At 50.5% G+C, this 15,807-nt stretch overlaps 1 protein-coding gene across 1 annotated transcript; it reads left to right on the forward strand.

Moving 5' to 3' along the window:
• Window positions 1–72: 72 nt before the first annotated feature.
• sidC (nonribosomal siderophore peptide synthase SidC) lies at window positions 73–15,541 on the forward strand (the record flags this gene model as incomplete). The annotated part of the gene is made up of 5 exons (XM_056662655.1): window positions 73–4,348; window positions 4,401–7,204; window positions 7,269–8,468; window positions 8,518–10,552; window positions 10,608–15,541. 5 exons carry the CDS (start codon window positions 73–75, stop codon window positions 15,539–15,541), a joined length of 15,249 nt encoding a protein of 5,082 aa, XP_056524768.1.
• Window positions 15,542–15,807: the final 266 nt, after the last annotated feature.

Here is a 15,807-nt window from a genome sequence, read left to right on the forward strand (position 1 = left end):
CAGACTTACTATATTATTCCCTTGACGATGTCCAAGACTTGAGAGGGGAAAAAGAAAGAAACCACCTCGGTCATGGATCGATTCACCCAATTTCCCGCCGTGAATGAGGATGGTGATGATGTTCACATCATTCCCTGGCAGGTGGATGCCCAACTGCCCTCACAGGTCATTGCCTTGTCATGGGCAATCTTACTGCGCGCTTTTACGACTGAGGAAAACCCGGTATTTCTATTGAGCGGGGCGCCAGTAAAGGCAGATATAGCTGCCCGAACGGTCCAGCCAGCGGAACTGGCGGCTGTATCCGATCTCTCGGTCAAACATACAGCTGTGGTGTTGGGAGATGCGCTGTTCAGCGACGACAGACATCCCCCAGCGTTACGGTGGGCCCTGGACCCCGCCACTCGATCAGGAGCTTTGCGTGCTACTGGAGGCATGAATGCCGCTTTCCTGCTCCAGATAGGCAACCAGCTAAAGCAGATTGTGCAAGACCAGGCGGCTCAGGAAGGCATCCAGGTATCATTGTCTGCCACGGAAATTCCCGACTTAGCCATCTCGAACGCCTCTCCCTCTACATTGCCAGGGCCTCAGCTCTTACACAATTTGGCACTCCGCGGCCTGGACTATATACACCACGCGATCGAATTTCTCGGCTCGGATGGGACCATTCATTGCTTGTCGTATCACGACTTGGACCGACTTTCCTCAAAGCTTGCGAGCTCAATAGCTCGTGCTTCGATTACCCCAGATGGCGTGCAGAGGGTTGTGCCGGTACTTCTACCCCAGTCTCTGGAATTGTACATCGCATGGCTGGCCATTCTCAAGGCCGGTGCAGCCTTTTGTCCATTGAATACCGATGCACCAACAGACCGCATCGAGTTTATCCTGCAAGATGTGGCTGCGTCCGTGGTTGTCACAAGCGACGCTCTTGCAGCTAGGATATCACCGACAGAGGATATTACTATTCTTCGGGTGGACGATATCCAAACCAGCACCGATATTACAGAACCATGTTCAACCCACTGCACTTCTACCGATTTAGCATATGTCATGTACACATCTGGCTCTACGGGCCGCCCCAAAGGTGTCGGGGTGTCCCATCTTGCTGCCACCCAATCCCTTCTTGCGCACGACGATTTGATACCCCCCTTCAAGCGATTTTTGCAATTCGCATCTCCCACTTTTGATGTTTCTGTGTTCGAGGTGTTTTTCCCGCTGATGCGAGGGGCAACCCTCATCGGCGCAGAGAGAGAGCACATGCTTCTTGATATTTCTCATGTGATGATCACAATGGGGGTCGATGCTGCTGAGTTGACCCCAACGGTGGCGGGAGAGCTGTTGCGCACACGAGCTGCAGCTCCATCTTTGCAGGTGCTCCTCACAATCGGTGAAATGCTCACCAGGCATGTAGTGGATGAGTTCGGCCAATCTGAGAGCCGAGATGGCATTCTTCATGGAATGTACGGGCCTACAGAAGCAGCGATCCATTGCACCGCTGCAACCAAATTTCAGGCCAAGGATCGGGTCAATATGATTGGGAAGCCTTTCAAAACAGTTTCTGCATACATTATGTCACTCCCAACCGGACACGACTCACCTTCCGAGGAGCTTCATGTTCTGTCACTCGGCCAGATTGGAGAGCTTGTGGTTGGTGGTCCTCAGTTAGCGGACGGATACATCAACCGGCCCGAAGAAAATGCCAAAGCCTTTATAGACAGCCCGTTGTATGGCCGACTATACCGGACGGGAGACAAAGCCCGCATGCTTCCGACCGGGGAGATTGAGTGTTTCGGTCGAATTGCCAGCGGCCAGGTGAAATTGCGAGGTCAGCGCATAGAACTTGGCGAGATTGAGCATGTTATCACAAGAGCTTCTGGGGTCCGCAGTGCTGTAACCATAGTCATCGATGGAAACTTAGTTGCATTTGTACTGGCCACAGACAGCGGAGCTACAGATAGCAGTCTCCGTGACGTTTGTCGTCAGCTCTTGCCCCGATTCATGATCCCTGGAGAATTTGTGCTCGTCGATCAATTTCCCCAGCTTCCCTCGGGCAAGATCGACCGGAAAACATTGGAAGCCGATTTCGTTCGTCGCCGAAGCACTGCTCTTCCTTTGGACGATCAACCTGGCCGAGACGAGAAAGAGGACTACATTGCCTCATGCGTGGCTGCCGTGCTGGGCCGACGGCTCTCGCCGACAGAGAGTCTGACAGCAGCAGGCCTTGATTCGTTAGCAGCGATCCGCCTTGCATCCCATCTCTTGGACGCAGGGATCCGTCTCGGCGTTGCGGCCCTGCTGGAGGCTGACTCGGTGGATGCGATCTGGCAGCTTGCCAGCCTTGAAGCAGCGAGACCAACTGATTATTCCCAATCTGCCCTACAATCCATTCTTCAGCTTGTTTCGGACGCAGGTGCAGCACGTGTGGACTCACTGGAGTTGAGTGAGCAGGTCTCGGGAATTGTCCCATCTAGCCATATCCAGCAAGCCATGCTGTTGGAGACCATTCGAGACAATAAGGCATATTGCAATTGGATCGAGCTGGATTTCGAGCCCTCGGTCAGTCTGGACTTGGTGCAATCTGCATTTAGACAACTGGCGAATTTCAACGAGATCTTGCGGTCCGGATTTGTGGAGATTGGACTCAAAGATCACTCGTACTGTTGCTTCACTTGGAATACAATTGATGAGCATATCTGTGTGCGTCAGAAATTCGACTACGATGTAGGCTTGAGTGCCGGCCATGATGTTTTGAACCCATTCCGGGTTCAGATTGTGCAAGAGGAGGGCCATACTCGTGTGCTCGTTCATATACACCATGCGATCTATGATGGATGGTCCTGGCAGCTCATGATGAAGGATCTCCGAAGTATTTTGTCCATGGAGGAACCCACTTCCAAAGCTCCTTACAATATTGTCATCAATTCTTTCATCCAAAATAAATTGGACAAATCGGCAACAGAGTCCTCATCCTACTGGCGCGAGCAACTACAGGGACTGAATCCTGCAGTTTTCCCAACTTTCCATGGAGATTCTAAAATCATGCCTGGAACTGAGAAGGCTACCCGCATGTTGAAGATGTCTGTATCCAAACTCAATGAAGTCTCCCAGCGCCTTCGTGTGAGCCGGCAAACCATCTTCCAAGCTGCCTTTTGCTACATCCTCTCCTCCTATCTGGGAACAGGCGATGTTACCTTTGGAACTGTGTTTTCAGGTCGGACTCTGCCCCTCAGAGGCATCGAAACTGTTCTCGGACCTTGTATCACAACTTTGCCTACCCGCATGGACCTTGACAAGATGCAGGATGTGACGGATCTGCTCTTGGCCATTCAGAACATGAACCGGAGATCGCTCGAGCATGGTAGTATTTCTCTCCACCAGATCAAAAGGGCTTCTGGCATTGATTTGGATTGCAGTCTTTTCGACACGGCCATCGTGTGGCAGGAGAGCATTTGGTCGGATGAACACCAGGGCTCGGTGTTCCGGGAAGTTGCAGCGGGGGAATTCTTGGAATTCGCGCTGTTGCTGGAGTTTGAGCCAAGTGAGAAAGGCATTTTTGCCAGGGCGACTTATCAGAAATCGATTCTGCCGTATGAGCAGGCTATGATCCTTCTCGAGCAGATTGATACCGTGGCTTCCATATTGATTGACAAGGTCAAGCTCCCCATTGAGCAGATCAGATCTTATCTTCCGTTGTCGACATTATCTATTCACAATGCAGCAGCTAAAATTGACTTACAAAGCTTAGCATTTGGCGTTGAGAAGATCGCTTCGACAGACCCGAGCCGGGTAGCGGTCGAGTTGATGCTCTGGCAGCCAGAAACCACTGCTTCGATCATTGAAAGCATGACATATAGCCAACTGAACTCCCGAGCCAATGGTCTCGCACACCTGCTGCTTCATACAGGAGTGACGAAAAGTGATCTTGTTGCCTGCCGACTGCCAATGTCTCTTGATCTTTACGTTGCTATCCTTGGCATTGCCAAAGCCGGTGCTGGTCTTCTTCTACTGCCTAGGGCTTCACCTGATAGGATTCATTCTATTCTCTCTGCCGCAAAATCAAAGTTTTGCATTGTTGATCCCATTCTCGCGAAGACAGATGGCTGGGATTCTCTGAAGTCTGTCCACCAGATCCACCTCTCTGACTCGCTGGATGTCTATCATGAGTTTAACATTCTCTATTCCAATGAAGGGGCCGACGTTGCCTATGCTGAAGTGACGATTCTTGACGATACCTCGACGGAATACGTTGCCATTTCACGCCAGAGTCTACAGAGCAACGTCGGTGCTCTTTTGGGCGTGTACCCAACGCCATCTGGATCGAAGCTCCTTGTATGCCCCCCGGGGTCAAGTGGTCAGTCTTTCCATAAATCATTTGATGGGTTGTTTCTCTAACCTGACTACAGCATCTATTTGTGATACGTTCTTTGCTTGGCACACAGGCTTGACATTGTGCTCAGCTTCGGGTGTCATCTTGAGAACTCGAATTGAGCAAGTTTGTCAAGATATGGACATAACACACCTTCACTTGCCCCCAAGGCTAGCCTCCCGTATAGATCCGCAGGCCACACCCCGTGTGCAGCATCTCCTCTCTTCGGGCGAAGAAATGAATCCCAAGCTTCATCGCAAATGGGCTGGCAGAGGTCTACACCAGGCATACAGCGATCGTGCTTTGGCTCACGCATGTACTACCTGTTGCAACATGAAAGAGTCAACCCGTATACAGAACATCGGTAGACCGCTGAAAGGCACATCTGCCATGATCATGGAATATGGAGAATCACTCGGTCTTCTTCCACGGGGTGCCATTGGAGAGTTGTGCTTTGGTGGAGACCAAGTTGGTCGTTGTCTTTCCAACTCAGATCTGCTGGTGACTGGGCGGTTTTTTAATCACCCTGACCACGGTCGAATCTACAAAACAGGCGATTCTGGCAGACTGCTTCCTGATGGAACGCTCATTCTTTCCCGGGGCTCTACACGGTCCCACGCTTGTTCCATTGACCTTGATGAGATTGATCGTCTTCTCGCATCTCTGGAGATGGTTCGAGAGTTTGTGAGCATCAGTTTAGATGAGGCAAAACTGGGTCAGCAGCGGTTGGCTGTGTTTTGGGTTCCCTCGGAAAAGCGATCAGGTTCAGTTCAAGTCGAACAAGCCACGAACGATCTGTTCAAAGAGCTCATCAAGGAAGTACCTTCTTCTAGACTTCCATATCTTCTTGTTCTTGTGGACGAGATTGAACTCACCATGTCTTACAAGACCAACTACCCTATTCTGAGACGAAAGATTGAACAGCTGAGTGCGAGGGAGCTTGCGATGTTTTCGCCGAGGCTCAACACCGAGAACACTGATGTTACTTTCACCGACCTGGAGAAGACAATTGCTGTTGCATTGTCCACGGTGACTGGTACCGAGCACAGCAACATCCGCAGACATACATCCTTCTACAGGCTAGGTCTGGACTCCCTTTCCGCCATTTCTCTCTCACGGACCCTGCAGGAATATGGGTGTGGCAGACTTGCCGTGTCAACGATCCTGCGGCATAGCTCCATAGCTCAGCTTGCAGCTGTTATCTCTGCTACACCTCACGGGCACCAGACCGCACAGGCTGAGGCGTCGCCAACAATGATATTCGGCGACAATTTTGCTCGTCAAGCAGAAGATGATTCCAAAGCTGCAGGATCAACCGTTCAAAGCATTTACCCCTGCACTCCATTGCAGGAGGCTATGCTTGCAGCTGAGTCTGGTGGTCGTGCAGCCTATTTCAACCATCTCTTGCTCCTTGTGCGGGTTGATCCTGAGCCTATGAGAGCGGCATGGGCAAACATGATGCAGAGACATGATATTTTGAGAACATGTTTCAAGCAGACAAACCACAAGAGATTTGCATATGCTCAAGTCGTACTGGAAATTTCAACCTTGCCGTGGTTCAACGTGGAGGTGTCCCGGTCAGAATTTGAAAATGTCGTCAAGGAGATCAAGACCAATTTTGAGGAGCGTTCTCCAGTAGACGGCCATTTACCCTACTCATTGACCCTGATCAACGACCCGACTTCACAAGAGACACATCTTCTACTGTCAATCCACCATGCGCTCTATGACGGAGGCGCTATTAGCCAGTTGTTGCACGAGCTCCAACTATCGCTTGCGGGTGAAGAGTTACCAGAGATCATTCCATTCCGCAACTTCATCAGTTACATGACCCCTGCCAAAGCTGACTCGTCAGACGAATATTGGGACCAGTACTTGTCTGGGGTTTCACCCACCCTTCTTCGCATACCCACGTCCACGGCGAATACAGATGGGTCAGCATCTCAGCAAATCCAAACTTCACTGGACGTTTCTTTCAAGTCTTTCAAACAGCAATGCAAAGACCTCTCCGTGACTCCTCTCAATATCTTTCATGCCGCATGGGCCAGACTCTTGTCCTTATACACCAACTCCTCTGACATCTGCTTTGGTAATGTCTTCAGCTGCCGAACTATCCCCCTGCACGGCGTAGATCGAATAGTCGGGCCTTGCTTCAACACACTCCCCATTCGAATCAATTTGCCCTCCAGCGCAACTAACAATGACCTCATGAAATTGTCTCAGAAGAGCAATAGCGACATATTACCTCACCAGCTCAGTCCTCTACGGCGCATCCAGCGACGTATTCTCGGCGATGGCTCTAGTCTCTTTGACACCCTGGTCATTTTCCAGAACGGAAAGACAGACCTCGATCGCGAGATCTGGGAAATTATTCATGACGAAGGAAATATGGGATTCCCCTTGATCTGCGAGATCATTCCCGACGATGCTACCGACAGCATTCAAATTTGCCTTCACTTCCAAGTACTACATCTGTCCCGCGCTGTTGCCGAAAAGATTGCGCGGGACTTCGTGGCGCTGGTGAAACACATTGTGCAGTATCCCTCTGCTCAGGCGTCCGACAAGCGAGTATTGGGACTAGAAATACCCAATGTCTTCGATCAGAAAGTGTCGCAAAAGGCCGCACACAAATCCCCGACCAAATCTCGTCAAAAGCGGACATGGTCTCGTCAAGAGCAGATTGTCCGTGACATTCTTTGTGAATTTTCCGATATTGACTCGAACAAAATGTCGCATGAAATGACAATTTTCCAGCTTGGCTTGGATAGTATCAATGCTGTCCAGGTATCCGCAAAGTTGCGTGGTTTAGGATACAAAATCCCATCCGGTGATATTCTTGAGGTAACTCATCTCCCCGCTGTTTGTTGGTTTATACTTATGTTCTCGACTTTCTGACTTATATCAGGCTGCTTCCATTGATCGGATAGCTGCTCTTCTCACATCTAGCTCAGAAGCTCTGGAGGAAGTCGAGTATAACTTTGCGCTTTTCGAGGAGCAACATTTACAATCAGTTTGCGAACAGACTCGGATTTCACCTGAAAGAGTGCTGTCTTTACGCCCTTGTACGCCAGTTCAAAACGGTATGCTGGCCACATTCATACGTTCCCAGGGCGCAGCGTACTTTAATCGTATGGCTTTACGCTTCTCAACACCGTTGGACAAGAACCGTCTGAAAGAAGCGTGGTCTAAGGTTATGAGACAACATGAAATGCTCCGGACTGGTTTTGTCCACTTGCGCGATCAACAGCAACCTTTTGCGATGATAACTTATCATGAAGAGAGCCAAATACCATGGTTCGAGACGCCACTCTCCGTGACATGCACCCCAGATGTCCAAGAAAAAGACATCCTGGAAAATCTCCACAGGCCCCCTTGGAGAATTGAAGTCGAGGCAAGCGAGAAAATCAGTGTCATGCATTTCTCTGCTCTTCACGCCATCTATGATGCTCAATCACTGGAAACCATATTCGCAGATGTCAGGACAGTTTATGAAGGGAAGCCCCTAGCTACACCCGCAAAGCTCACGGCCGCGCTTGGTCCCATTCTCCTTGAGGGCCAAAGGCAGAGCGAGTCAGCTCAATCTTTCTGGAAAGAACTGGCCCCAGATGTCCAGCCTTCCAAATTCCCGGACTTGCATCCCATGCGGACCACTGAGCGATCTTTACTCAGCACATACATCTGCTCCTCGCAGCCACGCAAGGCTCTTGAAGATGCTTGCAGAGATATTGGCGTGACCCTGCAAGCTGCGGGGCAAGTCGCATGGGCTCGCTTACTCTCTGCGTACACCGGCGAATCCAACGTCACTTTCGGCACTGTGCTATCAGGTAGGAGTCTATCTGTGGCGGCTCAACACGCGGTATTCCCGTGTTTGGTCACAGTGCCGACACCCCTGTGTGTCGACGGTTATAACAAAGAACTTTTGAATCGTACGTTAAAGCGAAACGCTTTGCTGGTGAAGCATCAGTTCACACCTCTGTCGCACATCCAGCGTTGGGTGGGTAGCGATGAACCGCTTTTCGACACACTCTTTGTTTATCAGAAATTTGCTTCGGGTGCGAATGACACTGAAGGGTGGAGAATTACTGAAGAGCAGACGAAAATTGATGTAAGTGGAATTGGGCAGACTAGATGTTTTCTACACTAACATCTTCTAGTATCCTGTCTCCATAGAGTTGATTCCGGAATCGACAGACCTCCGAATTTCGCTGAGTTATCGAGGAGATCTCGTTCCTACAGAGCAAGCAAAGATCCTCTTGAACCAATTTGACATGATCCTGCAGGACACTGTCTTCCGTCCAGATGCCAATTCCACAGATCACCATTCAGTAGGTGGCAGCCTGCTGTCTGTTACACCTGCCAAAGAGGCGCCAATACCAACCACAGTGTCTTTACTTCATGAGTTTGTCGAAGCGAATGCGCTGAAGATTCCCGAGAAAATTGCGTTTGAGTTTGCTTTTGGAGAAACGGCAGAAAGTCTGCAGAAGAAAAGCTGGACTTATCATGAGTTCAATGCATGCGGAAACCGGGTTGCGCATTTCCTGCAGGCAAAAGGAGCTGCCACCGGTGGAATCGTTGGCATATGCTTTGACAAGTGTCCCGAAGCCTCCATGGCAATTCTGGGTATTTTGAAAGCTGGATGCGCCTATCTGGCGATTGACCCCGGTGCTCCTATTTCTCGCAAGCATTTCATGTTAGCGGATTCTGGCACCAAAATCCTGCTTTGCAGCCAGTCACAGAAGGCGATATTGGATGATCTCTCCGGCATTGATGTCCAGGCGCTTGATGAACCTGGTCTGCTCGATGGATTATCATCAAGTGATGTGCTCCTCGCTCGTCCAATTCAGCCCGATGATACTTGCTATTGCCTGTACACGTCCGGTACAACCGGGACACCAAAGGGCTGTGAGATCACGCACAACAATTCTGTGCAGGCAATGTTGGCATTCCAACGATTATTCGCAGGCCACTGGGATGAAGACTCCCGGTGGTTACAATTCGCTTCCTTCCATTTCGATGTCAGCGTCCTCGAACAGTACTGGAGCTGGAGTGTCGGAATTTGTGTCACTTCTTGTCCCCGAGACCTGTTGTTTGAAGACTTGCCTGGCACAATACAACAGCTTCAGATTACGCATATTGATCTGACTCCCAGCTTGGCAAGACTAGTTCATCCCAATGATGTCCCGTCCCTGTGCCGAGGAGTCTTCATCACCGGAGGAGAGGCATTGAAACAAGAAATTCTCGATGCCTGGGGTGAGCATGGTGTTATCTACAATGGATATGGGCCTACAGAAGTGACTATTGGATGTACAATGCTCCCAAGGATGTCTGCCAATGACAAAGCCTCGAACATCGGCCCCCAGTTCGACAATGTAGGGTCATATGTCTTTAGCCCTGGCACGACAGTGCCCGTCTTACGCGGCAGCATAGGCGAGCTCTGTGTCTCAGGACCACTCGTCGGGAAAGGCTACCTCAATCGAGCAGAGCTCACCAAAGAGCGATTCCAAGAACTGCCCGAATTCGGTGATCGCATTTATCGCACAGGCGATCTTGTCAGAATCCTATATGATGGAAGCTTCCAGTTCCTTGGTCGCATTGACGACCAGGTCAAGCTCCGAGGACAGCGACTTGAAATCGGAGAAATCAACGAGGTCATCAAACAAGCTATTCCTGAACTGAACGAGGTTGCCACTCTCGTCATCACACATCCCAAACAGTCCAAGGAGCAACTTGTTTCGTTCTTCACCACTGTCGCAGACCAGAAATCTCGCGCCGTCAATGTTGAAGTCCGGTCGTCGGAAGATGATCGCACCCTATTGTCAAAGATCAAGAGCACTTGTCGCACTCACCTTCCCGGGTATATGGTGCCTACACACATCATTCCGATGACCCGATTCCCACTTTCTGCCAATAACAAGGTTGACATGAAATTCTTGAAGAGTGTTTATCAGGACCTTTCGCTGGAGAATATCCAGAGATTGAGCTCGATGAGCGTTGGCCAGCCTGCAGACAGTGTCCAGGAACGGAAGATCATTTCTGTTCTGGCCGGATTCATCGGTTCTCCTGAGGAGCAGATCTCGTCGGGGTCCAGTATCTATGAACTTGGTCTGGACTCCATTTCCGTGATCGCTTTCTCAAGGAGTCTTCGGGAGACTGGGTTTTCTCAGGCCCAGCCATCGATTATCATGAAGTGTAAGTATCATGTTTTGTATGTTGATTTAGAGGTTGCCCAACTAACATGCTGCAGACCCTACTATTTCCGCCATGGCGACAGCTCTGCAAAGTTCATCTTCATCTTCAGTGTCTTTGGGTATTATCCGACAAACTGCCAAGCAAGAAATTGAGGCTTTCGCTCACAAGAACTGTCATATTGTCATTGAGCAAGTCGGATCCTCTGGTGGTGATCTTGAAAAGATTGCGCCTTGTACCCCACTCCAGGAGGGTATTATATACCACTACCTGTCGAGTAGTACGCCGTTGTATTGCTCCTCGTTCACCTTTGAGTTGGACACTTCCGTCAATCTTGAGGCTTTGCGCGCAGCTTGGTACCAGGCACAAAAAGACATTCAAATGCTGCGCGCCAGGTTTTTGCCATCTCCGGATGGTTACGCCCAAGTTATCTTGAAAAATGAAGCCTTCCCTTGGTTCTTCGATACCACTGAGACCGAAGGGGAGATTGAGGACTTGCGCAAACAGCGATATGAGGAGTGGACTAACCTGCTTGATGACCTTTCATCAAATTTATGGGAAGTGGGAGTCATCTCTTCTCCCGGGACAGCAATAATGTGCCTGAATATGTTCCATGCTCTCTATGATGGAAACAGTCTGGTCCTGCTGCTGGAGTCAGTTGCCCGAAACTACCTTGGCCAAAGTAGGGATCCTAAGGTGACCCCGAACTTCCTTGATGTACTGCACTTCGGTCCTCTTTGTAAAGACCCTGCGGCAGAAACGTTCTGGAAGGAGCATCTTGCTGGATGTCGTGCTCGACCTTTCTCCGACAACGGCCTGGGAGATAGTACGCCAATTCTGCTCAAAGCCCAGATGAATGCGACAAAGCAAGTCGACCATCTCCGGCAGTCCCTCAATATCACCGAGCAAGCCGTACTCCATGCCTGCTGGCTTCTTACTCTCCAGCAGCAGTACTCATTTGTCCCACCGATCGGTATCATTGCTTCGGGCAGAACAGTCGACGTAGAAGGCATCAGCGAGGTTATTGGGCCACTCTTCAATACCATTCCGAGCAATGTTCAACTTCATGGCTTGAAAACTTGGTCTGATGTTGCTCGTCGCTGTCATGACTACCACGTGTCGGCGATCCCCTTCCAATACACAGCTCTACGAGATATTGTGAAGTGGCTTGGAAAGAATCCTGACGAGCGGCTCTTCAACTCTCTATTCGTTTTCCAGAGGGAAGACGATGACAGGGAGTCACTGACAAAAGGGCTATGGCGTACAATTGACTCGGAAGCCGATCACGAGTATCCTCTGGCCTTTGAGATTGTGCGCAATGGCAAGCAGTCCCTAACAGCCACCCTTGTTGCGAAGAGGCATGCGATAGCCTCGGAGGATGCGCAGCAGATGCTGTCAAATTTCGAGCAAATCCTCTTTGACTTTGCACAAGATCCGAACAAAAAGTTGCCCAGGGAGAACGAGGTATCCCTCACAGAAACTGTGACGAATGGCGAGGTGAACGGTCATCACAGACCTTCCAACATCTCAGTAGGCGCAGGTGCTGGAGACACCGACTCTTTGTTTGAATGGACTCCCGAGGCTTGCACAATTCGCGGCGTGATTGAGACTCTTGCGGGACTGGAACCACAATCCATCAGCGAGCAGACTTCGATATTTGGAGTCGGACTTGACAGCATTGATGCAATCAAAATCTCCTCGCGCTTGAGCAAAGCTGGTATCAAACTTCCCGTGAGTTCCATCATGCGTCATCGTACAGTGAAGGCCATGAGCAAGCAACTCTCAACAGCAAATGGCCATAGCATGAACGGGTCATTGCCAATGCTCCATAAGCTGGAGAAATCCTTGCTCAAATTCCTCGGGGATGAAGGTCTTCTTCCCCGGAGTGCAATTAGAGTCCTACCAGCTACACCAATCCAAGAGGCTATGGTGGCAGAGATGATGGCCTCTCAGTACCAGCATTATTACAACCACGAAATCCTCGAGTTAGAGGCAGATGTGAACATTGAGAAGATGGAGCGAGCGTGGAGGTCTGTTATCAGAGCTCACCCTGTTCTCCGTACTTCATTTGTCGAGATATGGGATCCGGAGATTCCTGTTGCATATGCCCAAATAATTCACAGTGAGGAACATATTGACTTCCAAACTGTCCATCTTCATGGCGTCTCCGTGGAATCCATCATACAGACCCAGCGGTCAAAGGCCCGGACCGCGCTAGCAAGCTGCCCCCTGATCTCTATCACCATGGCGGTGGATGGAGATAAGCGGTACATTGTCTTGTCAATCGCACACGCTCTCTATGATGGCTGGTCAATCAATCTGCTCCATGAAGATGTCGCCAAGTCTTATGCCGGTGCTGACTGCACGCGGCCACCAGTTGATGACATCCTTGAACATATCGTTGCATCGTCTGGTCATGAAGCTCTTAAGTTCTGGAGAGCAACACTATCCAATTTCACACCGGCGTCATTCTTGCCTATGAAGCATGCTGAACGTGGGTCGGCTGCTGTTCACCGAGCAGAACAATCATTGTCCGTTCCCCTATCCAAGGCAGAAGCGTTCTGCAAACGCCAAAGCATTACCCTCCAGGCGCTTCTTGTCAGCTGCTGGGGCCTTGTACTCGCTACGCATGTCAGAAAGCTAGATGTGGCGTTCGGTCTTGTCCTATCTGGCAGGAATCTGGCCGAGTCTGAGAATGTGATGTTCCCGACCATGAACACCGTCGCTATGCGAGTCATCCTTCATGGAACGCGTGTGGACTTGGTGAACTATGTACAGGAGACTCTTTTGGCAACATCGGAGCATCAACACTTCCCGCTTCGGCGTGCCAAACCAGACACGGGGTCGCGGGCGTTATTCGATACGCTCTTCATGTACCAAAAGAGACCGGCTGCAACGGCATCAAGCCAATATGGACAGAATCTCTATAGATCTGTCGGCGGGGCAGCTGATGTTGAGTATCCTGTTTGCGCTGAAGTCGAAGGTGTCGGGGAGAACCTCATTGGCCGGGTTGCGTGTCGCGGAAATGTTGTTGGAGAGCAAGATACCCTCGCACTTTTGGAGCAGATGAGTACCATGCTTTCGTCTATCATCGACGGTCCCGATGAGCAAACCGTGGTGTTCACCGATCAAGGAATTCGGGTCTGTGGAAGTTCCGCTTTCCAAAATGACTCTGGACAACATATTGAAACTGATGCAGTGCTCCGGGCACTCGACGAAGCGAAATGGTCGCCTGTTGAGTCCACAATTCGCCAGGTTCTCTCAATCACGTCCGGCGTACCCGAGACCTCCATTGACAGGAACTCCACCATCTTTGAGCTTGGTCTGGACAGCATCAGCGCTATCAAAGTCGCTGCGCTCCTCAAGAAAAAGTCCATCAAGCTCACAGTCAGCGACATGCTCCGGGCCGGTACCATCAAGAACATGGCCAAAGCAGCGAACAATAGCCAGACAGAATTCTCACCCACAAACACATCAAGCATCGTCCAAAAGTTGCTTGACGGTATCGATGTGGCTGGACTGCTCCAGACGTATGGTATTGATTCGCAACGAGTGCAGAAAGTGTTGCCAGCCACTGCAGGCCAGTGCTACTTCCTCTTGATGCACACCCTGAACCCCGAGGTGTTCTATCCTCAGTTCTACTATGTGGTATCACAAAAGCTGAGCCCGGAGGTACTCGACCGCGCTTGGGCTAGAACTGTGGACCACACCCCAATGCTTCGAACGGCATTCATTCCCACCACTGACTCACCCCTCTTGCCATACATTCAAATTGAATTTGAGGCTGTGCAGATTCCTGTGATCTGGCATTCCAACGTTGATCGGCATCTCGTTTCAAAAAGGCCCACACAAGGGTCGGGGGCAGTGCCGGTCGCACTGCATGCTTGCCAAACGATCCAAGGAACGGCGTTTATTCTTCAGATCCACCATGCACTGTACGACGCTGTCAGTCTACCCCATATCCTGGACCGGCTCATTACATACTGTAGCCAAGACGAGATCGACAGGTCAAATCCCGCCCTGGACCTTTCACAGCTCGTGGCATTCCAACATGCCCATTCTCCCGTGGAAGTCCGACGACGGTTTTGGCAACAATATCTAGGCCAGATCTCAACGGCGGCAAAACGAGGTGACGGTTTCGGCTCTGTGCAACACCACTACCGACCGGGCCTGGTACCAAATATAGCCAGTATCGAACAAGTTGCTAAGCGCCATGGCCTTAGCATTCAGACCATCTTTCTAGCAATCTATGCGCGAGTGCATTTGCAGAACTTCGGTGCAGCTGAAATCAGGGACGATGCAGGGTCTCACGGGCGGCTAATCGTGGGACTTTACCTCGCCAATCGATCTCATTCCATTGAGGGTCTAGCCGAGTCTGTGTTTCCCACCGTGAATATTGTCCCACTACGATTGGATGACAAAATCAGCGACTCCAACGACTCTCTCCTTGATGCCGCCCGTAGGATTCAAACTGAAATTCACGAGATCAGCCGACCTGAACACTCGGGTGTTTCTCTGATGGAAATTGCCGAATGGACCGGTGTCCAGATTGACACTTGCATCAATTTCCTGCGACTGCCTGAGCTAGAATTGGGAGAACCCAGCGGTGACCAGGCAACACTTTCACTCACAATGCTCCAACGCGAGGAGTTTGAAAACCTTAGCGGCATAGCCCCAGTTTTCCTTCCCGGCAATGGTGTCAAGCCACCGGGGCCAGCCGAAACCCACCCGAACCCAAGCGCCTCAACGACAACTCAAACCATCTTAAAGGTCAGTGGTCGAATGCGTTTCACTCACATTCTCAATATGGACATCATGCAGTTACTTACATCTCAACAGCCTACGATGGACGTGGAAGCCGCAATCCGCAATGGGTTGGACTTTGGATTCTTCGCTCCGAAATCCCGACTTGATCGAGCTACAGCGGAGACTATGATCGACGCCATGCAACGGGAAATATCTGCATTAATGACAGGCTTCGAAATGATGTAGAAGGTCCGATGCTAGGGATGGGAGGAGGGGAATGGGGAAGAGTATGTAAATCTACAAGTGGGGGGAGTGTATGTTTTCTTTTTCTTAGATCCGGTATAAATCCTGTATGGTCCATCATAGCGCTTCTTTCTTGCATATGGGGCGTTGGATGTGTATACTTCACTGCTTGGTTTTTTTCATTTCTTTTTCCTTTTACTGTATGTTGTCAATTGAATCGCCATTTCCTCATTTGACCAGTGACGGCGCCACCCACGGACGGGACGGGC

Source organism: Penicillium bovifimosum (genome assembly GCF_028826915.1).
Source record: "Penicillium bovifimosum strain IBT 22155 chromosome Unknown utg000002l_segment0_segment0, whole genome shotgun sequence".
Classification (NCBI taxonomy): domain Eukaryota; kingdom Fungi; phylum Ascomycota; class Eurotiomycetes; order Eurotiales; family Aspergillaceae; genus Penicillium; species Penicillium bovifimosum.